General features: G+C 43.8%; 2 protein-coding genes across 6 annotated transcripts in view; both read right to left on the bottom strand.

Moving 5' to 3' along the window:
• The window catches only part of LOC144697062 (uncharacterized), a 464,933-nt gene that overhangs the window by 226,037 nt on the left and 211,250 nt on the right, over nucleotides 1-27,646 (bottom strand). The gene's annotated exons all lie outside the window — the stretch shown is intronic.
• LOC144697305 (uncharacterized) overlaps nucleotides 1-27,646 on the bottom strand; it is a 110,967-nt gene that overhangs the window by 81,584 nt on the left and 1,737 nt on the right. Inside the window, exons 3-4 of one of the 5 annotated variants that reach the window (XM_078569279.1) lie at nucleotides 27,139-27,238; nucleotides 23,822-25,181 (exon numbers count right to left, since the gene is read on the bottom strand). The exons of 1 other annotated variant lie outside the window; for it this stretch is intronic. In XM_078569279.1, coding sequence (XP_078425405.1) covers nucleotides 24,115-24,423 — 309 coding nt within the window. In that variant the 5' untranslated portion in view covers nucleotides 24,424-25,181; nucleotides 27,139-27,238 and the 3' untranslated portion in view covers nucleotides 23,822-24,114. Of the gene's footprint in view, nucleotides 1-23,815; nucleotides 25,182-26,591; nucleotides 26,700-27,138; nucleotides 27,239-27,646 lie in introns of those variants that run through there. 3 more of the 5 variants (XM_078569280.1, XM_078569275.1, XM_078569278.1) reach the window with 3 other exon arrangements.

Raw genomic sequence — 27,646 nt, 5'->3', positions numbered from 1 at the left:
CCCAAGATGAGTTTCTGACCACATATCTACACCATCACTAATACCAGATATTTCAACCTCCATAACGTCGCCTGTCTCCACCCCACCCCAGCTCATGTGCTGCTGAAACCCTCATCCACGCCTGTGTTACCTTTAGACTTGGCGACTCCAATACATTCCTGACCAACCTCTCACATTCACCCCACCCCCACACGGAAATGTGAGATCATCCAAAACTCTGCTGCCCGTGTGCTTTCTCACACCAAGTCCCGTTCATCCTTCACCCCTGTGCTTACTGACCTACATTGGCTCCTGGTCAAGTAATGCTGGATTTTAAAATTCACATCCTCATTTTCAAAACCCTCCATGGCCCTGTCCCTCCCTACCTCTGTAATCTCCAGTTTCACACCCTCTGAGATATCTGTGCTTCTCATTCTGACCTCTTTAACATCCCTGATTTTAATTACTCCACAATTGGTGGCAGGGCCTCGGCATGAAGCTCTGAAATTCCCTCCCTAAATTCTCCATCTCTCTCCTGATTGAAGATTCTTGTTCAAATCTGCCTCTCCAATCAATGTTTTGGCCATCCACCTTAATGTTGCCCTATGTGTCAATATTTTCTTTATGAAACTCCTCTGAAGAACCTTGGGATGTTTTATTATATTAATTATATCATATAAATACAAGTTGTTACTGTTTCATATCAACCAGTTTGCGCACAGTAAAATTCCAAAAGCAGCAATCAGACGAGTACCAATTAATCCAGTTTTTTTGGTGGTGTTAGTTAGAACATAAATGTTGGTCGCACTGCACCAGGAGAACTCCCCAGTGGACAGGATGTGGAGCTGAAAGCTCTTGTATTCATTTAGAACCTTTCACATCCTCAGAACAGTGTCAAGTGGGGCGAGGCAGTGGTGTAGTGTCACTACATTGTCACTGGACTAGTAATCCAAGAACCCAGGGTAATGTTCTGGGGATCTGGGTTCATATCCCACCGAAGCAGATGATGGAATTTGAATTCAATAAAAATCTGGAATTAAAAGTCCAATGACAACCATGAAACCATTGTTCATTGTCATAAAAACCTGTCTGGTTCATTGATGCCTTTAAGGGAAGGAAATTACCAACCTTTCCTGGTCTGGCCTATGTGTGACTCCAGACCCACAGCAAGGTGGTTGGCTTTTAAACACCCTCTGAAACGGCCCAGCAAACCACTTGGTTGTATAAAAAGCGCTAAAACCAAGTCAGCACTGTGGGTGTACCTACACTACATGGACTGCAGCAGTTCAAGAAAGCAGCTCACCACCACCACCTTCTCAATGGCAATCAGGGATCATCAGTAAATGTGACGCCCACATCCCATGAATGAATAAAAACATGTATCAATAATCAGGGTCCTGTTACATTAATAATCAGAATCCGATTACATTAATGATCAGAGTCCAATTACTTTAATATTCAGGATCCCAACACATTAATAATCAGGATATTATTACATTAATAGTCTGGTACCTATTGCATTAACAATCAGGATCTTCTTGTATAAATAATCAGCATCCTATTACATTAATAATCAGGATTCTATTACATTAATAATCAGGATCTAATTACATTAATTACACGGTTCCCATTGCATTAATAATCAGCTGCCAATTGCTCCAATAATCAGGAAATTATTGCAATTATCAGGATGCTAATACATTAATAATCAAAATTATTTCAATGATAGAAAGGTAGGTGGGAGAGTAAGTTTTGAAGAGGACATAAGGAGGCCACAAAGGGACACAGATAGGTTAAGTGAATGGGTAAAGATCTGGCAAATGGGGTATCGTGTGGGCAAATATGGCATTGACCATTTTGTCAGGAAGAATAAAAAAGCATATTGTCTAAATGGTGAGAGATTGCAGAGCTTTGAGATTTTATTTATTCATTCACGGGATGTGGGCTTCGCTGGCTGGGCCAGCATCTATTACCTATCCCGAGTTGCTCTTGAGAAGGTGGCGGTGAGCTGCCTTCCTGAACCGCTGCAGTCCATGTGGTGTAGGTACACTCACAGTGCTGTCAGGAAGGGAGTTCCAGAATTTTGACCCATCGACAGTGAAGGAACAGCAATATATTTCTAAGTCAGGATGGTGAATGACTTGGAGGGGAACTTCCAGGTGGTGGTGTTCCCATCTATCTGCTGATCTTGTCCTTCTAGATGATAGTGGTCATGGGTTTGGAAGGTGCTGTTGACGGAGCCTTGGTGAATTCCTGCTAGTGCATCTTGTAGATGGTACACACTGCTGCTACTGTGTGTCAGTGGAGGAGGGAGTGAATATTTGTGGATATGGTGCCAGTCAAGCGGACTGCTTTATCCTAGACGGTGTCAAGCTTCTTGGGTGTTGTGGGAGCTGCACTCATCCAGGCAAGTGTGGGTTATTTCATCACAATCCTGATTTGTGCCTTGTAGATGGTAGACCGGCTTTGGGAAGTCAGGAGATGAGTTACGCGTCACAGGATTGCTAGCCTCTGACCTAATTTTGTAGCCATATGGCTAGTCCAGTTCATTTTCTGGTCAATGGTAACCCCAGGATGCTGATAGTGGGGGATTCAGTGAAGTTAATGCCATTGAACCTCAAGGGGCGATGGTTTGATGCTCTCTTGTTGGTGATGGTCATTGCCTGGCACTTGTGTGGCGCAAATGTTACTTGCCACTTGTCAACACAAGCCTGGATATTGTCCAGGCCCTGCTGCATTTGGAGATAGACTGCTTCAGTATCTGAGGAGTCGTGAATGGTGCTGAACTTTGTGCAATCATCAGCGAACATCCCCACTTCTGACTTTATGATGGAAGGAAGGTCATTGATGAAGCAGCTGAAGATGGTTGGGCCGAGGACACTACCCTGAGGAACTCCTGCGGTGATTCCTGGAGCTGAGATGACTGACCTCCAACAACCACAACCATCTTCCTTTCTGTCAGGTATGACTCCAACCAGTGGAGAGTTTTCCCCCTGATTCCCATTGACTCCAGTTCTACTACAGTTCTGCTTTTGCAGACCATTTCAGTGGAAATGTGCATTCCCAAACTCAAAGAGCATCAGCCCACTGGAAGCAAAGTCAGTCCAACAGAGCATGAGCCCACTGGAAGAAAAATCAGTCTAGCAGAAAGAAACCCTTCGACCCTCCCACTTCACCAAGTGTCAAAATGAACATGGCTCAGTTCAGATGAGATTAACAGCAGCAATAATAGCAGAATCCAACCCCTACAATCAACCATGAACTTGCTGGTGTGTCAGCAAGTTTGATAACTGAGTGAATCCCTACCCACACTCAGAGCAGGTGAATGGCCTCTCCCCAATGTGAACTCGCTGGTGATTCTGCAGATTGGAGGACAGACTGAATCCCTTCCCACATTCAGAGCAGATGAACGGCCTTTCCCCGGTGTGAACACGCTGGTGTGTCAGCAGGTTGGATGATTGAGTGAATCCCTTCCCCCACGCAGAGCAGGTGAAGGGCCTCTCCCCGGTGTGAACTCGCTGATGTGTCCACAGGCTGGATGATTGCGTGAATCCCTTCCCACATTCAAAGCAGGTGAATGGCCTCTCCTTGGTGTGAACTCCCTGATGTGCCACTAGGTGGGATGACTGAGTAAATCCCTTCCCACATTCAGAGCAGATGATTGGCCTCTCCCCAGTGTGAATTCGTTGGTGATTCCACAGGTCAAATGACTGGAGAGAACACTTCCTACACTCAGAGCAGGTGAATGGCCTCTCCCCGGTGTGACCACATTGATGAATCTTCAGTGCAGACGGGGTACAGAATCCTTTCCCACACACAGAGCACGTGAATGGCCTCTCCCCAGTGTGAACACGTCGATGGGTTTCCAGTGCAGACGGGATCCGGAATCCCTTTCCACAATCCCTACATTTCCACGGTTTCTCCATGGTGCGGGTTTCCTTCTTTTTTTCCAGGTTTGACGATCAGTTGAAGCCTCATCCACACACAGAATACGTGTACCGTCTCTCCCTGTTATGAATGGTGTGATGCACCGGAATACACTCACTCAGGTCTCTCTGTCTTGGTGATTTTCCAGTCACACTGATGTTTAAAATCTTTTGGAGCAGACAAAACAGACAAACATTTCTTCTTCTAGATTCAAAGGCCAGTAATATTCAGGTCCCAATGAATCAGGTGACTGTCAGATTCTTAAGTGACGTTTGGTTTGATAATCTGTCTGCAAATCCGCCCATTCCAATGTACTGCAAAAGGAGTTTACAAAGGTCATCACTGTCAGTACAGGATAGAAATTTGGACCAGGCAATTCTAGTTCCTATGGATCATTCTTTCCTCAAAAGCTGAAAATCTCCATCCCACATACTTTCCCTCCATTCTCACTCTACCGTACCTAAAAACACCCTTCCAATTCTCCTGAAGGTGCAAATCTATGCTGATCGACAGATCCATGCCTACCAGTTCTATATATCTATTGGAGAAAAACTCATGTAACATAGAATACTGTATTACATGATACATGGGGGATGTGAGGAAGCACTTTATTTAGGAAGTGAGTGGTCATGACCTGGAACTCTCCGCTTAAGAGGGTGGTGGAAGCAGAGACAATCAATGATTTTAAAATGAAATGGGATGGCACTTGAAGGAAATAAACTTGCAGGGGAATGGGGATATAGCGGGGGAATGGGACTGACTGACTGAATTGCTTGACAGAGAGTCAGCATTGACTCAAGTTGCCAAATGGATTTCTTCTGTGCTGTAATGACTCTATGACTGGAAATGTACAAAGTAGCTACAGCACTCTATTGCAAGAGTAGAAATAATGACAAATGTACTTTATTACAGAAACATTAATATATCTAATATATAGCATATGATAACACTAAATCTGTCCAATATTAATTTACTGTCCCCTTAAATGCCAGCCATCTCCTGGGGAAACCACCCCTTTAATTAGAAACATTAAGAAAGAGGCCATCCTTTTAGCCAGACAAATAAATGTGGCGAGCTGAGGGAGCAAAGGATGGCAATGCCTTTAAGAGTGAGAGAGCCCTGGGCCAACCTTTCCAGAGTCTGCACTCTCCCTGGATTCACTTCCTTTCCCTTCAGTTCCTGCAAGTCAACAATTTAAACCCATAATGAGAAAGGAAATGGAAAGGGGGAGAAAAGAAAGTGTTTTACTCACAGAAGTGGGACAGAGGAAGAAGTTTTGGTGTGTGTGAAACTGAAAGGAACCTCATTTTGAATTTGTAAGATGATATGTACTTTGCCTGGTGTCTGTTTAAAGTCTATGGGTTGTTGTTGCCTTGGTGAAGATTTACCTAGGAGTGATTAATTTGGGGATTTGTTTAAAAATTATGGTAGTAATTTGTAGACATGTATATGTGTTTAATTTCTTGTTAAATTAATAAATGTTTAAGTTAGTTTAGATAAAAAAAACAAGAAATAGTAATAAATGTACTTTATTGCAGAACCTTAAATAATATATCCAATATGTACAATATTACTAGACATATCTATGTTGTTACGATCCCCTTAAAATAAACAAATTCCCAGGCAACCCCCAACGGAATAAACCTAAGGACAAGGTTAACTTTTAAAACTTCGACTGTAACAATCAAATTAAAATCAACATATATGAAGCCTGCATTAACAGACAAACAGGATTTGAATAGACAGGATAAATTTGACTTTAAACAGTTTATACAATAAAAACAGGTTCCACAAAATCACCAGCATTTCCCCCCTCAGCATATTTGGCACTAATTCCAGTTTCAGAGTCCCACAACTCTCTGTATTTCCCAGGGGGAGGGAAAGAAAGTGTTTTACTCACAGATGTTAGACAGAGGAGGAAGTTTTAGTGTCTGTGTGAAGTTAATAACAAATGTGTTGTTTAAAATCAAACTTGAAAGCAAATGAGGGGAAGACGTTTTGTGAGCTCCACTCCCTCTGCGGGCAGCCCAGCGCGCAGGCGCAGAAAGCGCTGCTGACCCGAGCTGTCTGGAGCACGCGCAGTGCAGCTGCCGCTAGCGGTCGCTCTCGCTCTATTTTTGGACCAGCCGCCGCAGTCAGTGGGGGGAGGGGGGAATTCGCCGAGCGGCTTCTCGCTCTGGCCAGTGCCGTCGGCCGTTTGCCTGGAAACCCTGGCTCGAGGCGGTGCAGGGGGAGCGGGAAAATGGGTGGGGGCGGGGCTCCAGTGTCCGCGCGCCTGGCCTGCAGACTGGAACCCGAAGACGTCATCGCGGAGCAGAGTGATTCCTATTGGCTGATTCAGGCAAGGTTCCATTGTGGACGTCACAATGCGGAAGTTGGACAATGAGCTTCAGACTAAAACTTGCTCCTCTGGGCAACATCTATGAGGAAATCAAAACATAAAAACAAAAAACTACTGCGGATGCTGGAAATCCAAAACAAAAATCGAATTACCTGGAAAAACTCAGCAGGTCTGGCAGCATCGGTGGAGAAGAAAAGAGTCGACGTTTCGGGTCCACACGACCCTTCAACAGAACTGAAGTATAGTTAGGATAGGGGTGAAATATAAGCTGGTTTAAGGTGGGGGGCGGGGGGAGAGAAGTTGAGGGTGGGGTGGTTGTAGGGACAAGCAAGCAGTGATAGGAGCAGATAATCAAAAGATGTCACAGACAAAAGGATCAAAGGTGTTGAAGGTGGTGATATTATCTAAGAAAAGTGCTAATTAAGAATGGATGGCAGGACAATCAAGGTACAGCTCTAGTGGGGGTGGGGTGGAAAGATTGACAAGGTATTAGTTGTAGATTTAAAAATAATGGAAATAGGTGGGAAAAGAAAAATCTATATAAATTATTGAAAACAATAAAAAAGGGAGGGGGAGGAAACGGGGTGGGGATGGGGGGAGAGGGAGTTTAAGAGCTAAAGTTGTTGAATTCAATATTCAGCCTGGAAGGCTGTAAAGTTGCCTAGTCGGGAATCAATGTTTCTATTCATTTTCTAATTCTGGGCTTAAATCGTTGACTTGCAGGGACTGAAGGAAATGAAGTTAATCCAGGGAGGGTGCAGACTCTGGAAAGGTTGCCCCAGGCCTCTCAATGAAAGGGGTGGTTTGTCCAGGAGTTGGCTGGTATTTAATGAGTCAGTACAGTAATATAGACTTTGAGTATTGCTGTAAAAAGAGATTCTGTTGAAGCTTTTCATTTGCACGCATCAGAATAGATGCAAGAATGTCAAATTTCAAAGGAAACAATAATTCAAATTGTAAAACAGTGAGCTGATTGTTTTGCAAGTGTACTCAGGTCAAGTTGTTGTTTTGGGATATGCACCAGGGATCAATCATGGCTAGCATTTATTTAAATTCAGAAAATCTGAGTCAAATCCGGTTGGTTGAGAGATGCCACTGGGGGAAATGACAAGGAATAGTTGTCCATGTAGCTTTTGTTTAATTGAAAAGGCACAATGCCTAGACAAATTCATTTTCCCTGCTAAGGACCAGGCCCAATAAAAGATTATCAGTTGGACTCACAACTTACTCACTTACACTTGCTAGAAGGTCTATTTGTTGGAATTCATTGCCACAGAAGGCTGTGGAGACCAGGTCATTGAGTGTATTTAAGACCGAGATAGATAGGTTCTTGATTGGTAAGGGGATCAAAGGTTCCGGAGAGAAGGCAGGAGAATGGGGGTTGAGAAACTTAGCAGCCATGATTGAATGGCGGAGCAGACTCGATCGGCGGAATGGCCTAATTTCTGCTCCTATGTCTTATGTCTTAAGGTCTTCTGGTCCGGTCCACTACACGCAAAGGAATTTTTCAGGAAGTCTTGCTACAGCTGTACAGGACATTGTTGAGGCCACACATTGAGTATTCTGTACAGTTTTGGACTCCTTCCTTAAGGAGGGATATACTGGCTTGGGAGCCATTTTAGAAGGTTCACTAGGCTGATTCCTGGGATGAAGGATTGTCTTATGAGAAATGCTGAGCAGGTTGAGCCTTAACTCATTGGAGTTTAGAAGAACGAGAGGTGATCTTATTGAAACAAATAGCATTCTGAGGGGGCTCGACAGGGTAGAGAGGGAGAATGTTCCCTCTCATGGGGAAATATAGAACAAGGGGACACTGTTTTTAAAAAGGGGTCTCCTATTTAAGATGGATGTGGGAAGGAATTTATTCTCTCAGAGGAGCATTAGTCTTAGGAATTCTCTTCCACAGAAAGCAGTGGAGATGGGTCATTGAATATATTCAAGGCCGAGTTAGACAGATTTTTGATCGACAAGGGAGCCAAATGGTTATGGTGGATAGGCAGGAACGTGCAGTTAAGGCCACATCAGATCAAACATGATCTTATTGAACGGTGGAGCAGGCTTCATGGGATGAATGGCCTACTGCTGTTCCCAATTCTTATAACCTCCGTGTCCAGGACAGGAAGCAGTGAACATGAATCTGTCGATCAGCTTGAATCAGCACCTTTAGAAAAATTGGAAGGGTGTATATTTGGTATGGCAGAATGAGGATGTAGGGAAAGTGTGTGGGATGGAGATTTAGAGATTTTGGGGCATGAGAGAGGAAAGAATGTTCCATCAAAATTACAATTGTCTGTTCTGAATTTCTCCCCTGTACTGACAGCAATGACTTTTGTAAACTCCTTTTACAGGATATTAGAGGGGGAGGATTTGCAAACTGAAATCTCAAACCAAACGTCACGTCAACAGTCACTCGGTTCATGACAATGTGAGTATCATTGGCCTTTGAATCTAGAAGGAGAACTGTTTGTCTGTTCTGTCTGCTTCAAAAGGTTTTAAACATCAGTGTGCCTGGAAAAGCACCGAGACACACAGGCCCGAGTGAGAGTGTTCCAGTGTACTGACTGTGGAGAAAGCTTTAACAGGTTACACAGCTTGACAAAAACATGAGACCATTAACAGCAGGGAGAGACTGTACACGTGTTCTGTTTGTAGAAGTGTTTTCAACTGATTGTTGAAACTGGAGAGACACAAGGACACCCACACAATGGAGAAACCGTGGAAGTGCAGGGACTGTGGGAAGGGATTCCGGACCCCATCTGCACTGGAAAATCATCGACACAGTCACACCAGGGATAGACCATTCACCTGCCCTGTTTGTGGGAAGGGATTTACTTTCTCAGCCAACCTGCTGACACACAAGCGAATTCACACTGGGGAGAGACCATTCACCTGCTCCAAGTGTGGGAAGGGATTCACTCAGTCATCCGCCCTGCGGAGACACCAGTGAGTTCACACTGGGCAGAGTATCACCTGCTCTGACTGTGGGAAGGGATTCAATCAGTCAACTAACTTGCTGACACACCAGCGAGTTCACACAGGGGAGAAGCGATTCACCTGCTCCGAGTGTGGGAAGGGATTCACTCATTCATTCGCCCTGCGGAGACACCAGCGAATTTGCACCGGGGAGAAACCGTTCACCTGCTCTGACAGTGGGAAGGGATTCATTCATTCATCTGCCCTGCAGACACATGAGCGACTTCACACCGGGGAGAGACCATTCACCTGCTCTGAGTGTGGGAAGGGATTCAGTGATTCATCCAACCTGCTGATGCACCAGCGAATTCACACTGGGGAGAGGCCATTCGTCTGCTGTAACTGCGGGAAGAGATTCAGACATTCATCCACCCTGCTGAAGCACCAGCAAGTTCATGCTGAGGAGAGGCCATTCACCTGCTCCACTTGTGGGAAGGGATTCACTCAGTTATCCAGCCTGATGTGACACCAGCGAGTTCACAGATGATTGCAGGGATTCTGCTGTTATTGCTGCTGTTAATCACATCCAGGACTGAACCATGTTCATTCTGACTGTTGGTGAAGTGGGAGGGTCAGAGGGCTTCTTTCCGCTGGGCTGGCTGGTCTCACGGCTTTGCTTCCAGTGAGCTGATGCTCTTTGAGCCTGAAATGAGCCACAAAGCTGATTAAGTACATTTATTTTATCCTAAATAGTAAATAGTGTTTTTCCTACCACTACAGATAGATCACAAATAAATACATTTGTCTCTGTTCCATTAAGTCTACAGCACAGGGTCAGGCCAGTCGGCTCAATTGGTCTTTGTCAGTATTTATGCTCCACATGAGCCTCCACTTCATCTCCCCCCATCAGCATATCTTTCCATTCATATCTCCCTCGTGTATGTATCTAACCTCTGCTTAAATGTATTCATGTTTTTCACCTCAACCACTCGCTGTGGTAGCAAGTTCCACATTCTCACCACTCGCTAGGTAAAGAGGTTTGTCATGAAATCCCTATTGGATTATTGAATCCCTTCATAATCTTAAAGACTTCCATCAGGTCATCCTCCAGTCTTCTCTCTTTTTCCTGAAAAGTGTCAGTGAAGAAAATGCTTTCGGTTCTGGTATTGTTCTTTTTCTAAATGGAGATCACTAATGTTGACAGTACTCCCAGTTAGTCTAACCATGGTTCGAAACAAGTTGAACATAAACTTCCTGCTTTTCAATTCTATCCCTCTATAATGGAACCCTATATATGGACCACACTTTAAAGGAAAGATGTGAATTCTCTGAGAGGCTGGAGACCGGATTTATGAGAATGGCATCAGGGATGAGGGACTTCAGTTAGTTGGAGAGACTGGAGTAGATGAAATTCCTCTTTTTAGATCATAGAATTATGCATTCGGCCCATCAATTGCATGCCAGCTCACCAGAGTGAACCAGTTTGTTCCATTGCCCCGTTCCATCCTCACGTCCGTATAGGTTTATTTGTCCACCCAATTATCTCCGCTTCTCTCACCCTCATTGGAAGCAGATTCCAGGTCATGACCACTCACTTTAAATGCCTACGAGGTTCACATAGCAAAGAGGGAGGCCATTAGGCCCATCATGCTCATGCTGACTCTTTGAAAAACAACTCAATTAATCCAGTCGCCCTGCAGTTTTCTTTTCCTTTCAAGAATCCGTCCAGATCCCTTTTTAAAGATAGAAGTGAATCTGCTTCTCGCACCATTTTCAGGCAGTGCATTCCAAATCTCAACAACTTGCTGTGTTTTAAAACAAATAATTCAGGATATTGTGTGTTTGAAGTTTCACATAATATTCAAAATGGTGTCAAAGATGTGGTTATTACACAAAATTAAGGTTCAATCTTTATCAATGATTTTGACGAGGTGTGTAATATGTTCAATTTTCTGGACAATTACAAAACAATGCATTTCTATAGCACCTCTCAGGACCACAGGACCTCTTAAAGCGTTCTGCAGCCAATTAAGTAGTTTTGAAGTTTCATCGTTGTTGTAATGTATGAAACTATAGATAGGGTGGGGTAGTCAAATTTCATTTTAAAAATCAATCACTTTCATCCAGTATTCACTGTTTTAAGTAACAAGGTCAAGGAAGCCATTTTAAACTCTTAACATGTGGCTTCTTGAAACTTTTGCACATTATATAACTTTTCTTTATTAAATACATATTGGTTTTGTATTAATAGCCAGTCATGAACCAGATGATTATTCAGTAATGAACCTTGAATAAGTTATCACTTAGTGAATCAATGTAATAGATAATTATATTATAAAGGGTGCATCTGCATTTAAAAAAATGAACACCATATAAACCTATTTTTTCTAGAAACTGCAGAGCTAGCAGAAATTGTTGAAACAAATAAATTATTTTCTAATTTTGATAAGCTATAGGACATCATGTTCTGCCAAAATCCAGTTTAAGAATAAGGCTCATTGTTTAATCCATTCTGGATTAGTAAAAAAGCTATTGTTTTCCACAAACTGTCATTTTGAACCACTGTATCTTGTATTTACCAAATGTATTAATTAAATATTACTGTATTAATTAACTATCAGTCGGTAACAGATGTTTAAGTAGTGAGCCTTAATTGAGTTACAATTAATGAATCAATAATGAATCAGTAGTTATAGTAAAAGACTGAGTTTTATTCACTGTAAAGATGTGAAACCTTCATTGCTGTGTATGTAAAGAATGTGCAATGAAGATAAATGTACTGGTAAGAGAGACCTTCAAACTCTGATTAGCCTCAAAGTTTGAAACTTTCTGAAAACCTGTCATTGTACAGAATCAGATAAAGGGATAGTATGAAACAGTTCTTTTGTATTCCTGTCGAAGATAATGAGAGAAGGTTGTGTAAGTAATTGTGAATACAATTAATCTAGTAACTAAATTGATCCATTGTCATGTTACAACAAGCCCCATTCTGATGTGAGGTAATGGTCACTTTGGGGATAAAAGTAGAGGTTCCAAAGGTCTTCCTTGCTAGCCAAGTGCTGAAGATTCCCAAGGCTGAGTTCCAAGGAAATTACTGTCAAAGAAGGAGCCAGAGAGGGTGACGCTTCTACGGACTGATCACCCACATGAAGTTGTAAAAGTTAATGTCTTAAAATTGTTAATTAAACCTTTATCTCATAATGTATGGGGGAGGCAATGGTGTAGTGGTATTGTCGCTGGACTAGTAATCCAGAGACCCAGGGCAATGCTTTGGGGACCAGGGTTTGAATCCCACCATGGCAGATGATGGAATTTGAATTCAATAGGAATCTGAGATTAAAAGGCTGATGATGACTCATGAAACCATTGTCAGGGAAGGAAATCTGCTGACCTTACCTGGTCTGGCCTACATGTGACTCCAGACTCTTAAATGCCCCTCTGAACAAGGGCAATTAGGGATGGGCAATAAATGCTGGCCTAGCCAGCGACGTTCACATCCCATGAATGAATAAAAAAATACGTTTTTTTTAAAGTTTACTATCCAGAGAAGTCTGCCTTTGCCTTAATTGGTTAAAATCTTGTTCGGACCAAAGTGAATTTATTAAGTGGCAAGCTGAAATCAATTAAGTTACAGATCGCAAGATCAGATAATATAAATCTTAATTTTAAGATATTACATTTATATAGCGTCTTTCACAACCACAATACATCACAAAACGCTTTGCAGCCAATGAAGTACTTTTGAAGTGTAGTCACTGTCGTAAAGTTGGAAACATGGCAGCCAGTTTACACACTGCAAGATCTCACAAACATCAATGTGATAATGAGCAGATGATCTGTTTTAAGTGATGTTGATTGATAAATATTGGCGGGGACACCTGGGATAGCTCCCCTGCTCTTCGAAATATTGGCCATGGGAACTTCCATCTCCACCCCTTGAGTTAGCAGCTCATCCAAAGGACAGCAGCTCCAACAGTGCAGCACTGCCTCAGTGCTTGCACTTGGAATGTTGACTTTGATTTTTGCCCTCAGGTCCCTGGAGTGAGTCTTCAGCCCTCAGCCTTCTAACTCAGAGATATGAGTGTGATCCACTAAGCCATGGCTGACACTACAGACAATACAAAGTTAGAAAGGGAAAGTTATCCTTTAAATTCCCCACATTTTGTCTCTAGTGCCTAATCAAAACTCCAGCATAAATAACATGTATTTGACTGACAAATGTTAGTGTTGGCTTACAGCCAAAGTTTTGAGCTCTCATTTGAGCCTCTGGCTCCTTTCTGTCTCTATTGCTTATATCAATGATGGAGCTGAGGGCTGAATTTAGCTGAGAATAACAGGGTCTGCATCGCAGTTAAGAAACTGCCATGGGTGTTGACTAATAGGAAGATGCTGGAAGGCTGACTGGGAAGTGGGCCTCCAACCAATTGAGGAAGGAGTGGGGGGGTGACCGGGGCTGATGGTGACATGACCCCTAGGGTTCAGTTCCCCTGATTCCAAAGCGGGGAGTCATGGGAACAGCTTACAGAGGAGCTGAAGAGAAACCATTTGGGTCCAGAACATTGTGCACATCCTTTTACTCTGGTTATCTTTGATCCTTAAGTAATTTTTTTCTTTTTAACCATGTTCTGTTTCATTAATAAACTTTTATCAGAAAAAATATTTGATTTTGCTGGGCTTTACATTATTAGATTTATGCACTTTAGGGAGAGTGGCAGGTTCTTTAACAGAAAATGACTCCCTCTAAGGTAAAGGAGCCACAGGGGGAGATGAGATTTTATTTTTGACACAGCGATGTTAGAAAATGGGGTTCAGGGAGTTAATTAACCCTTTGTCCCCCTTTCCCAAACTCTTAAATGATTCACAGTGATAACACTTATTGGTGACAGTGGCTAGATATTATTCAAATAAGAGCTGACACTTGCTCATGTCAGCAGTAGTATCAAAGTGCAGCAGCATTACCATTACACTCTGGATAGAAGCACCATCTCCACGTAAATGCTCCCTGGTCTGTCCCAGATGCCATGGCACCAGTCAATATAATTTGTAAAACCTCTACAAATCCCTGTGCTCGGGGAATCACTTCTTTTACTTTTATACATTGCAAAGTCTATGGAGACTGATTTAACCCAATCATTGCCAAGCTAATATTTGAATGAACCAATTAAAAATCTGTCGATGATCCATCTGTACCCATCCGAGCATCGTCAAACTCTGAAACAATTGATTTCCCCACACTCCATCCCCGGTACAGGGAGTCAGCATTCCCAGGCCAAGCAGTGAAAACATGGTGGCCTTCACACCCAGGTGTCGCCTAAGATTCATGGCACTCCTGTTTTCTCTGTCCTCTGGGAGCTTGTTTGTCTCCCTGCTCCCACATAGAACCATAGAGAAGTTATAGCACAGAAGGAGGCCATTCGGCCCATCTTGTCCATGCCAGCCCGAGGACACCCAGCAAGTCATTTCTTCTCAGCTCTGCTAGGCTTCTGCCAAAGTTTGGCCCCTTTTACAAATTTCAGATCAATAAAACATTTGGTCAATGAAGACCCAAGCCACAATATCCCATCCTGTCACCTATCAACCATCCTTACTCAGAGCGTAATCACAACAGGAATAAAAATGGGAGAAGTGTAAGAATAAAATTAAAAATAAATGCACAGCCAGTTATCGAATTTATTTTATTGTTCGCTAATTAGCAAGAAAACCCCAATCGGGGATCCCCCAGGATTCTTATAGCCCACATCTTGAGGGGGAGCAGTACTCTCTCTCTCTGACTCCCTCAATTTCACTCCGTTATTTTCCAGTTCTGTTCTGGCCCCATCTGGAGTAACATCTACTCGATCTTTTCTTCTCATGAAGGAGCTCCATGAGCTCTATGGTACTGGTACATAAGGAATATCAAAGAGCATCAAGAAGCAACTTATCAAGCATGGAAGTCAAAGATTCTGCAGCTCTCTCTTTACCCCTATCCAACTTGTGGACAGTTCTTACTGAGTATTATTTCTCCCAAGCCCTTGATTTTCCCAATCTAAAATTTTTATCCCTTTAACTTTAATTTAATTCATCTTTTGAGTGTGACCAGTGTGTTTAATTCTATCCTGATTGTTTTAAAGTCAGTTTCTCCATGGAGTATGAGTCAGTGCCTTAATGATGTCAAAATGTTGTCTCATTTCCCTGGTCACATTAACCATTTCACGTCATAGTGTTTGTCAAGTAGCTGTCCATGTTTGGAACCCATTCTTCAGTGCCTTTCACCATGAATTTACACGTTAGTTGCTTCACATGTAACAAATTACATCTGTACACACAAATCGGTATTCCAATATCATGCCACATATTCTGAACTTTCAGGTGTTCTTATTAAAAGACGAAAATGGGTGTTAATCTCGAGATCTTTGCTTATCTCCCCTGATATGGTGTTGATATTTTAGGTATTAGCCAGGCTATCAAATGTGGTTTTCCTCTAAAAAGAATATAAGCAAAGGATACAAATATTTCCAAGATAAAGCTATCAACTTGTTCATCTCATCGACACTTCCTTGACTTTCAATAGAATGTACGTGGATACTGGATTGATATATTCCGTTGAACTACACCCAAGGTGAGTAATTCCAATTGCTTTACTGTCCGGTACAATATTTTCATAATACCTTTAAATTCCAATTTGATTCCAGGCATTAACATATTCTGTTTGTTCTTTATTTTAGATGACAAACTGGGATTGTTCTCCTTGGCGTAAAGGAGGTTCAGGGGAGAGTTGATAGAGGTGTACAAGATTATGAAAAGTTTACATAAAGTGGACAAAGAAAAGCTGTTCCCATTAACTGATGGTACAAGGATTGGGGGACACGAATTTAAGCTTTTGGGGAGGAGATGCAGGGGGATGTGAGGAAGAATATTTGACACAGTGAGTGGGAATGACCTGGAACTCACTGCTTATAAGGGCAATGGAAAAGGTGACAATGAATAATTTCAAAAGGAAATTGGATGGACACTTGAGGGAAATAAACATTCAGGATAACAGGAATAGAACAGGGCAGTGGGACTGACTAGATTGCTCTGCCGAGAGTCGACATGGACTTGATGGGCTGCATGGCCTCCTTCTCTGCCCTAATGACTCTATGATCTAAAGACAGAAATTTCAGCTGCTCCCGTCTATCCAACTAACTGAAGACCCTCATCTCTGGTGCATTCTAACGATTCTCCTCTGCGCCCTCTCGCATAATTTCACATCTTGTCTAAAGTGCGGGGCTGAGATGTAGGGTTCCTTTCTGGAGGAACAGAATTGAAAAGCAGGGAGGTTATGTTCAACTTGTTTCGAACCATGGCTAGACTACACTGGGAGGACTGTTAACATTTTTGATGTCCATTTAGAAAAGGGAAATAGAGGCACTGGAGAAGGGGCAACAAATATTTACAAGAATAATACCAGAAATGAGAGCATTTCAACCCTCGGGAAAGTCTAGGGCTGCTTTTCTCTAGGAAAGAGAAGACTGAAGGGTGACCTGATGGGAGTCTTTAAGATTATGAAGAAGTTCAATAATCCAGTAGGGATTTCATGAGAAACCTCTTTAGCCAGTGAGTGGTGAGAATGTGGAACTCGCTATCACAGTGAGTGGCTGAGGTGAATAGCATGAATACATTTAAGGGAAAGCTAGATACAAACAAGAGGGAGAAAGGAATAGAAGGGTATGCTAATGGGGGAGATGAAGAGGGGTGGGTGGAGGCTCATGTGGAGCACAAATACTGACATAGACCAATGGAGCCGACTGGTCTAGCCCCGTGCTAAAGACTCAATGGGAAAAAAACAAATGTATTTATTTTAGATCTACCTGTAGTGGTAGGAACAACACTATTTACTATCCAGGATAAATAAATGCACTTCATCAGCTTTTATGGATCATTTCAGTGGAAATGTGCTCTCCCACATTCACAGAGCATCAGCCCACTAGAAGCAAAGTCATGAGACTGACCAGTCCAGCAGAAAGAAACCCTCTGACCCTCCCAACTTTCATAATGAACATGGTTCAGTTAATCTGGATTAACAGCAGCAATAGCAGCAGAATCCAACCTCTGTAAGCACTGGTGAGCTCGCTGGTGTCTCAGCAGGTGTTGTGACTGTGTGAATCCCTTCCCACACTCGGAGCAGATGAATGGCTTCTCCCCACTGTGAACTCGCTGGTGTGTCACCAGGTTGGATAGCCGAGTGAATCCCTTCCCGCACTGAGAGCAGGGGAACGGCCTCTCCCCAGTGTGAACTCGCTGGTGTGAAAACAGGTTGGATGAATCACTGAATCCCTTCCCGCACACAGAGCAGGTGAACGGTCTCTCCCCAGTGTGAATTCGCTGGTGTGTCTGCAGGCTGGATGACTGAGTAAATCCCTTCCCACACACAAAGCACATGAACGGCCTCTCCCCAGTGTGAACCCGCTGGTGTGAAAATAGGTTGGATGAATCACTGAATCCCTTCCCACACTGAGAGCAAGTGAAAGCCCCCTCCCCACTGTGAACCTGCTGGTGTCTCAGCAGGTTGGATGAGTGAGGGAACCTCTTCCCACACACAGAGCAGGTGAATGGCCTCTCCGCAGTGTGAACTCGCTGATGTGAATACAGGTTGGATGACTGAGCGAATCCTTTCCCACACATGGAGCAAGTGAACGGTCTCTCCCCAGTGTGAACTCGCTGGTGTGTCTGCAGGGTAGATGAATCACTGAAACCCTTCTCACACAAGGAGCAGGTGAACGGCCTCTCCCCGGTGTGAACTCGCTGGTGTATCAGCAGGTGGGATGACTGAGTGAATCCCTTCCCACACTCAGAGCAGGTGAATGGCCTCTCCCCAGTGTGAACTCGCTGGTGTGTCAGCAGTGTGGATAATCGTGTGAATCCCTTCCCACACTCGGAGCAGGTGAACGGCCTCTCCCCAGTGTGACTGCGTCGATGAATTTCCAGCACAGACGGGGAACGGAATCCTTTCCCACAATCCCCACATTTCCACGGTTTCTCCATGGTGCAGGTGTCCTTGTGTTTCTTCAGGTTATTCCACAGTCATACACTGGAAAATTCTCACTTGGATGTGTGTGTCTCAATGCTTTTCCAGTCACAGTGATGTTTAAAACTTTTTGAAGCTAACAGAACAGACCAACATTTCTCCTTCTAGATTCAAAGGCTGATGATATTCAGTTCCGGTGAATTGAGTGACTGTCAGATCTTGATGTGACTTTTGTATTGAGATTTCTGTTTGCAAATCCTCCCCTTCTAATATCCTGTAAAAGGAGTTCACGCATGTCATCAGTCTAGGATAAAAATTCAGAACAGACAATTATAATTTCTAAGGAACATTCTTCCCTCCTATGTTCCAAAATGTGTAAATCTCCATCCCACACACTTTGCCTCCTTTCCAACTCTGCATTACCTAATGTATACCCTCTCAATTCTCCTGAATGTGGCAAATCATGCTAATTGACAGTTCCACACTCACCGCTTCCTGTTCTGGACACGGAGGCATAAAAATCTATCACAGGACTAAAAATGTGTGTAATATTCAGTACTCTAATACTGATATAGAGATACTGTACTCTATTATGGAGCTGGAGATACAATACTCTATGGCTGAGTGATACAGTGCTCTACTACTGAGTTAGAGATACAGTACTCTATTACTGAGCTAGAGATACAATACCCTGATGTTGAGTTAGAGATACAGTACCCTAAAGCTGATTTAGAGAGACAATACTCTGCTGAGTTAGAGACACAGTACTCTGATGCTGAGTTACCGATACAGTACTCTATTGCTGAGTGATACAGTGCTTTACTACTGAGTTAGAGATACAGTACTCTATTACTCTGATGTTGAGTTACAGATACAGTACTCTGATGCTGAGCTAGAGATACAGTACTCTGATGCTGAGTTACCGATACAGTACTCTGATGCTGAGTTACAGATACAGTACTCTGATGCTGAGTTACAGATACAGTACTCTGATGCTGAGTTACAGATACAGTACTCTGATGCTGAGTTACCGATACAGTACTCTGATGCTGAGTTACAGATACAGTACTCTGATGCTGAGTTACAGATACAGTACTCTGATGCTGAGTTACAGATACAGTACTCTGATGCTGAGTTACAGATACAGTACTCTGATGCTGAGTTACAGATACAGTACTCTTAGATTTACTTGGAACTTGCTGCCTACAATGCTGGTAGAAGCAGATATTAACAATGATTTGAGGATGAAATTAGTAGGCATTTGAAGGAAATAAACTTGCAAGACCATGAGAATCTACAGGGTGAATGGGACTGCCTGGATTGCTTTATGGAGAGTGAGTGAGGACTAAGCTTGCCAACTGTGTTGAAATGTATTTCTGGAGGTTTCACCGCATGACTTACCTCCACATTCCAGCCATTAATCAACCAACACAGCCAACCTTGTGGCGCACTGTCTTCCTCCAGCAATTGGAAAGCAAAAAGACTCAATATCCACTTGGATGATGCTCAACTGTCAGCCAAGCAGCCTTCCATGCCCTCCCCAGCCACCCAACACCCCACCTCCATCCCCACACACATTTTCAATATTTTTATATCTGGCAAAGTGAAATGTTCTAAGAAAATTACAAAAAAACCCAATCTTTATTAATTTCCTGATGAATTTTCTCCAGGGTTGCATGCAGCAGTGAATTGGAGAATGGTCTTCAATTCCTGCAGACTCCAGGCTAATCTTGGAGAGTTGGCATGGACTCAAGTCGCTGAATGCCAAAATGACTCTATGGTTGGAAATATAAAATGCTACCACCTCATATATTACAAGAATAGAAATAATAATAAATGTACATGATTAAAGAACCATAAATAATATCTCTAATATCTATCATATAACAACACTCGACATAACTCTTCCAATATTAATTTACTGTCCCTTAAATGTCAGCCATCTCCTGGGGAAGCCATCCCCTTAGTTATGAACATTAAGAAAGAGGCCATCCTTTTAGCCGGACAAATAAATGTGTCGAGCTGAGGGAGCAAAGGATGTCAATGTCTTTAAGAGAGAGAGAGACCTGGGCCAACCTTTCCAGAGTCTGCACCCTCCCTGGATTCACTTCCTTTCCCTTCAGTTCCTGCAAATCAACAATTTAAACTCAAAATGAGAAAAGAAATGGTTTTACTCACAGATGTTGGACACAGGAAGAAGTTTCGTCTCTGCGCTGGAGACACAAAGCCTGCGCTCTGATTGACGAGAGCACTCGAGTACTTCCGGTCTTCCCATTGGTCAACATCTCAGCATGATAGTTATGTTGGGGGGAGGGGCTCTCCCTCGCACATGCGCAACTTCCCTCTCCCTTGGACGTGCGCAGTCCCGGGTCGCCCACCGCGCGGCGGATAGAGCGGTTTCACTAGCGCTGAGGATTGTGGGAGCTAGGGGCCGCCATTACTCATACGGATCCCAGTCTCCAAGCTCCTCAGAACTGGATGAAATGTGGGGGTGGGAGGCGCACTGATCCCACACTGACAGAAAGTACATGTGAGTAGTTACTGTATTTTATTGTGACGTCCCCTTAGCCAATCAGTTTGTTAACTTCAAGCGTAAGGATTTAGATTTAAATACAGGCAGAAAGTGCTCGAGATACGCAGGCCTCGGCTATTAAAGAAAAATATTCCACGTGCTTTTTTAACCACTTTATCTACCTGTGCTGTTACCTTCAGGGATCTGAAGGCAAACACTCCAGGGTCCTTCTGTTCCTCTACATTTCTCACGATTTGTACATACTAGCAGCCTCCATAAACATTTTTGGTCTCTGATTCCAGGACAGGCAACACTGACCATGGTCTGTCGATCAGAATGAATCGCTCCTTCAGGATAATAAGGAGGTTCAAAGTTATGTGCGGCAAAGTATCTTGGATATGAACTTGAGGTGATGTAACCTACGGGGATACACCATTTGGTCTGTATTCCCTTGCCTTGTTAGCTTTCCCCAAATCAATTACCTCAAACTTATCTGAGATTGAACTCGGGGATTCCCTCCTTAAACCTTTCCACCTCTCTAAATCAATGTCAGTACTGAGAGAATGCTGCACTGTCGGAGGTTCTGTATTTCCAATGAGAGGTTAAACTGGGGTCCCATCTGCCCTCTCATAGGTACATAATATATTTATAGCAGAGAAGACCATTTGGTCCATCATGTCTGTGCCATCCAAGAAAGAACAATCCAATCTAACACCACCTTCCAGCGCCTGGTCTGTATCCCCGTAGGTTACCATGGTCAGTGCTGCATGTCCTGGAATCAGAGACCAAAAATGTTTATGGAGGCTGCTAGTATGTACATATAAGTGGACTAAAAATGTGTGATATATAGTACTGTATCTCTTAATGAGAGATATAGTGGGAAGGGGTGTATAAGAAAGGACATTAGTTAGACAACAAGTGGTCATAAACTGGAACTGATGCCTACAAGAGTAGTGGAAGATCAATGGTTTTAAAATGAAATTGCATGGGCACTTGAAAGAAATAACCATGCAAGGATACAAGAGTGTAGAGGACGAATCGGGCTGAGTGGATTGTTCCACAGTGAGTCAGCATGGATTCAAATTGACAACTGGACTCTTTCAGTACGAGAAATATATAACATAGCAACAGTATTACATAATGAGATGAAAAAAGAACTTTCTTACAGAACCATAAATTATATATTTAAAATGTACCTTATGACAATATTAAACATATCTCTGTCCTATATTAATTTAATGTCCCCTTAAATGTCGGCCATCTCTTGGGGAAACCATTCCTTTAATTGTAAACAATTAGGAAGGAGGCCAGCCTAATTTAGTCAGACAAATAAATGTGTCAAGTTGAAGGAGCAAGCTGTGGCTCAGTTCATAGCACCCTCGCCTTTGAATCAGAGGATTGTGTGTTCATGTCCCACTCCCGGAAACCAAGAACTGTGATTGTACTCGAAAGAGTTGCAATCTGTGACTGTTGATAACTCGAAAGAGTTTGAAGGAGCAAAGGATGTCAATGTCTTTAAGAGAGAGAGAGTGAGACCTCGGCTTACCTTCTCAGATTCTGGAATCCCTCCCTGGAATCCCTTCAGTTCCTGCAAGTCACCAATTTATCCCCAGAATTAGAAAAGAAATGGAAAGGGGGAAGCATTGATTTCCTCACAGATGTTGCCCAGAGGAGGAAGTTTTATTCTGAAGCTCATTGTCCAACTTCCGCATTGTGACGTCCACAATGGAACTCTGCCTGAATCAGCCAATAGGAATCACTCTGATCCGAGGTGACGTCCTCGGTTTCCAGTCTGCAGGCCAGCGCGCGGACACGGGAGCCCCGCCCCCACCTATTGTTCCCGCTCCCCCGACTCCTCGAGCCAAGGTTTCCAGGCAACCGGCTGACGGCTCCGGCCAGAGCGAGAAGCCGCTCGGCGAATTCCCCCCTCCCCCCACTGACTACGGCGACTGCTTGGTCCAAAAAGAGATCGCTCCAGACAGCTCAGGTCAGCAGCGCTTTCTGCGCCTGCGTGCTGGACTGGCAGGTGGGGGAAGGGAGTTTACTCTAGATCTTCCTTTTATTTTCTCCCACGTCATGTTGTTTGATTTTAAATAGCACCACATTTGTTTTTAGCTTCATAAACGAGGATATCAATGGACTGGTCAGGTGGGCAGAGCACTGGCAAATGGAATTCAACCCGGAAAAGTGTGAATTAATGCACTTGGGGAGGGCTAACAAGGCAAGAGATTACACTGTGAATGGCAGGACCATGGAAAGTACTGAAGGTCAGAGGGACCTTGGTGTGCATACCAGGTAATTGTGTGGGAACAGGTAGAGAAGCCATTGAAGGTGATCCTCTGGCTGTGATTAGATAGATTACAAGGAACCAGGCGAGAGTAGTCCCACCGGCTGGGTGATAGTGGAGAAGTGCACGAGGATTGTGTGGTCAACCATGTCGAGGCTGCAGACAGGTCCAGAAGAACAAGGAGAGTTACTTAACCTTTGTCACAGTCACAGGGGATGTCATTTGTGACTTTGAGAAGAGCTGTTCCTGTATTGTGGCAGAGGCTGAAATCTGCTGGAAGGTATTCAAATGCGGACTTCCGGGAATGATGGACAGATAATTGGCAGTCGATAAAATGATCTCGGACTTTGGAGAGGAAAGGCAGTTTGGAAATGGGGCTTTAGTTTGCAAGGACAGTGGAGACAAGGGTCTGTGTTTTGAGGAGGTGGCGATGGTGGCAGATTTAAAGGAAAGCGGTAAAACAACTGAAGAGAGAGAACTGTTAACAAGATCAATTTACATGGGAATAGGGTCGATGGAGCAGGAGGTGGGTCTCATGGGCAAAATGAGCCCTGAGAGGATATGAGGGGAGATGGGAGGGAGCCTAGAGAAAGAGGGACGTTCTTGGATCAGGCGGGGGTGGGGAGTGGGGGTGGGGGTGGGGGGGGGGGGGGTAACTTTAAAGGCAGTTTGTCCCGGTGAGCTAGTGGAAGGGCGGAAAGCAGCAGAGGCAGCTGATCAGATTGTCTCAATCTTAGTGACAAAGAAGCTCCATGAGCTCCTCACACTTGTTTTTGGAGATGAGGGAGGAGGAGACAGGGGAGCGGGAGAGCACTTCAAAAGGAACTAATTTGTTTCAGAGACACTAAAAAGACTCAACACACTTTGTTTAAGACAAAGCTGATTTATTTGGCTTCTATCCAGAATATTAACCACTATAACTATGGTGGAGTTTATTAACATCAGCAGAAAGAGACCCCAAAGAACATAATTCAATCCTGGATGTGATTTACAGCAAAATCCAATCACTCGTGAACTTGCTTGTATCTGAGCAGATTGGTTCAATTAATGATCCCCTCCTTACACTCTGTGCAGGTGAATGGCCTCTCCCTAGTGTGGATTCACTGGTGTTCAGCGAGTTAAGATGATTTCCTGAACTCAGTCACGCATTGAGAGCACCTGAATGGTATCTATTCAGCGTGAATCTGTTGATGGGACATGAGTTCCCGGAAGCTTTTATAGCATTTCCTGCAGTCTGAGCATTTAAAAGGTCTCTCCCCAGTGTGAACCTTCTGGTGTCTCTGCAGGTTGGTTGAACTAATGAATCCCTTCCCACACACGGGGCAGGTGAACGGCCTCTCCCCAGTGTGAACTCGCTGATGCCTCAGCAAGCTGAATGACTGAGTGAATCCCTTCCCACATGTTGAGCAGGTGAATGGCCTCTCCCCAGTGTGAATGCGCTGGTGGGTCAGCAGGTTGGATGAATTACTGAATCCCATCCCACACTCGGGACAGGTGAACGGTCTCTCCTCAGTGTGAACTCACTGGTGTCTCAGCAGGCTGGATGACTGAGTGAATCCTTTCCCGCACTCCGTGCAGATGAACGGCCTCTCCCCAGTGTGAGTTCTCTGATGTTCAGTGAGGTCAGATGATCGCCTGAACCCAGTCGCGCAGTGAGAGCACCTGAACGGTCTCTCATCAGTGTGGATACGTTGATGGTACATCAATTCACCTGAACTTTTATAGCCCTTCCCGCAGCCTGGACACTTAAAAGGTCTCTCATCAGTGTGAACACGCTGGTGTGCCATGAGGTGGCATGTCCGAGTGAATCCCTTTCCACATCTGGTGCAGGTGAACGGCCTCTCCCCAGTGTGAACACACTGGTGCCGAAGCAGGTGGGATGAACGAGTAAATCCCTTCCCACACTCAGAGCAGGTGAACGGCCTCTCTCCAGTGTGAAAGTGCAAATGAGATTCCAGCTTAACAGGACCATTGAATCACTTTGCACAGTCCTCACATTTCCATGATTTCTCCGTGGTGCGGGTGTCCTTGTGTCTCTGCAGGTTGGATGAAAAGTTGAAGCTTTGCCCACAGACAGAACATGTGTACGGTTTCTCTCCGCTGTGAACAGTGCTTTTTCCTTCCATGTTCACTATCTGATGATGATATTCAGATTGCGATAAACTGGGAGACTGTCAGATCCTGACATGATGTTTAGTTTGAGTTTCCCGACTGCAAATCCTCCTCTTCTAATACCCTGTGAAATTGATGTAAAACAGAAAAAAGGGAGTGAGAGAAAATCCACAAAAACACAAAGGCATTGTGAAATTGAGCTGAATGAATCTGGTAATTTGTGGGGCCAAGACTAGGAAAAAGTGACCATGAAAACTGCTGGATTGTCATAAAAACCCAACTGTTCACTAATGTCCTTCAGGGAAGGGAACAGGCCTCCCAGTCTGGGCCCACACAAGGTTCTGGCCTCTATGGGGGTAGAGATGAGAGAGAGAGAGAGAGATGGGAGAGTGAGGGGGATAAAGGAGAGTGATTTTATGTATCCACAACTCAACCAGAACTTCGACAGAACTTCCCAAACCCTCAACCCAGAAGGGCCAAAGGAGCAGGTGTATGTGGATTGTTGTAAACCTAACTCGTTCACTAACATCTTTCAGAGAAGGTAACCTGCCACCCGGTCTGCATCACCTCCAACTCCAAGTTCCCCTCCAATTCACACACCGTTCTGACTTGTCCGGCAGCCAGTACTGGACGAGCAGAAATTTCCTCCTTTTAATTATTGGAAAGACTGAAGCCATTGTCTTCAGTCCCCGCTACAAACTCCTCTCCCTGGCCGCCGACTCCATCCCTCTCCCTGGCAACTGTCTGAGGCTGAACCAGACTGTTTACAACTTTGGTGTCATATTTGAACTCATGATGAGCTTCCAACCACATAGACATCGTCACCAAGACTGCCTATTTGCACCTCAGTCACATCGTCCGACTCCACCCGAGTCTAAAACCCTCATCCATTCCTTTGTTACCTCTAGACTTAACTATCCCAACACACTCGCGACCGGCCTCCCATATTCAACCTCCCTGTAATCTTGAGCTCATCCAAAACTCTGTTGCCTACGTGTTTTCTTGCATCAAGCCTTCTTCACCCATTATCCTGTGCTTGCTGCCAACAAAGGTTCTCATTTAAGCACCAAACTTTAAAATTCTCATCCTTGTTTTCAAATCCCTCTATGGCTATGGTCATCCCTATCTCTGTAATCTCCTGCAGCCCCACAACCCTTTGAGATCTCTGCGCTCATCTAATTCCTGTCCCTTGAGCATTTCTGATTTGATTCGCTCCACCATTGGTGGCTGTTCTTTCCGTTGCCAAGGCCCCAAGCTCTGCAGTTTCCCCCTTAAACCTCTCTGCCTCTCCATCTCACTTTCCTCCTTTAAAATACTCCTTAAAACCTACCTCTTTGACCAAGCTTTTGGTCACCTGCCCTAATATGTCCTTATGTGGCTCAGTGTCAAATGTTGCTTTATAACACACCTGTGAAACACCCTGGAAAGGTCTATTACACGAAAGGCACTATATAAATACACATTATTGCTGTTGATTTGGACATATATCACTGTTCCTTCATCATCACTGGGTGAAAATCCTGTAACTCCTTACCTAACAGCATTGTGGGAGCACCTTCACCACACGGACTGCAGCGGTTCAAGAAGGTCAAACAGCATCTTCTCCACAGGTAACTGGGGATGGGTAATATCTGCTGCTGGTCTTGTTAGTGATACCAAAACCCCAAGAATAAATTTTCAAAATATGTATATGTAAAATAAATTAAAAGCATCTATAGAAATATTTATTCCAAAAACAATATTCTTTTACATTGTACGGACAGTGTCCATTTAACAACCTGATCTCCCTGGAATCCACCTCCTTCAACAATTTCACATTGGAAATTTCTGGGTTCCAAAGAACTCAGGGTTAAACCCAGCAGCTTCTCCTCCATCTCCACTCCAGCTTAAACTGATGCAACAAAGGCTTTCAAAATGGAATTGGATAAGCACCTGAAGGTAAAAGTTGGGCTACGCGGAAAGGGCAGGGGAATGCGACTAGCCGATTTGCTCTTGCATAAAGCCAGCACGGGCTTGACCATGACAGGCTGAATGGCCTCCTGTATTGTAATCACACAATGATTATGTGAATAAGCACCTACTATAGAGGCCAGGGGCCAAACTCTGCAACCAACACCCAACCTAATAATCAGTTCTTAATTGGTCCATCTCTGTTTTTAGATTCAGTTCTGTGAGAAACGTCTGCAATAAAACAAAAGGAAAATAATGCAGCCACTGGGAATCTAAAATAAAAAGCGCAAGTGCTGGAAATACTCAGCAGGTCAGGCAGTAACTGTAGAAAGAGCAACAGAGTTAATGTTTCAGAGTGTGCAAAATGAATAACGGGGAATAAAAATGGACCAGAATTTGATGGTCAATAAGTTTAGAAGTGGAAGAGAAATGATCTCTCGTGAAGGAGAAAACAATTCCTGACCACGGGGAAATAAAGCTGGTAAATCAGTAGTGAATAGCTGGGGGGGTGGGCAGCAGTGGAAACCTCATTTAGACACAGTTGGTGGAAATAACAGCAAAATATCAAACATGGTTAAAACACACCCATTAGAAGAGACAGAGGAAGTTAGACAATGACAGAGAGGTGATCAGGAAGGG

This window comes from Cetorhinus maximus, chromosome 23, assembly GCF_964194155.1.
Source record: "Cetorhinus maximus chromosome 23, sCetMax3.hap1.1, whole genome shotgun sequence".
Taxonomy (NCBI): domain Eukaryota; kingdom Metazoa; phylum Chordata; class Chondrichthyes; order Lamniformes; family Cetorhinidae; genus Cetorhinus; species Cetorhinus maximus.
The sequence above is the reverse complement of the archived record's forward strand: the minus strand, read 5'-3'. Positions and strand labels throughout refer to the sequence as shown.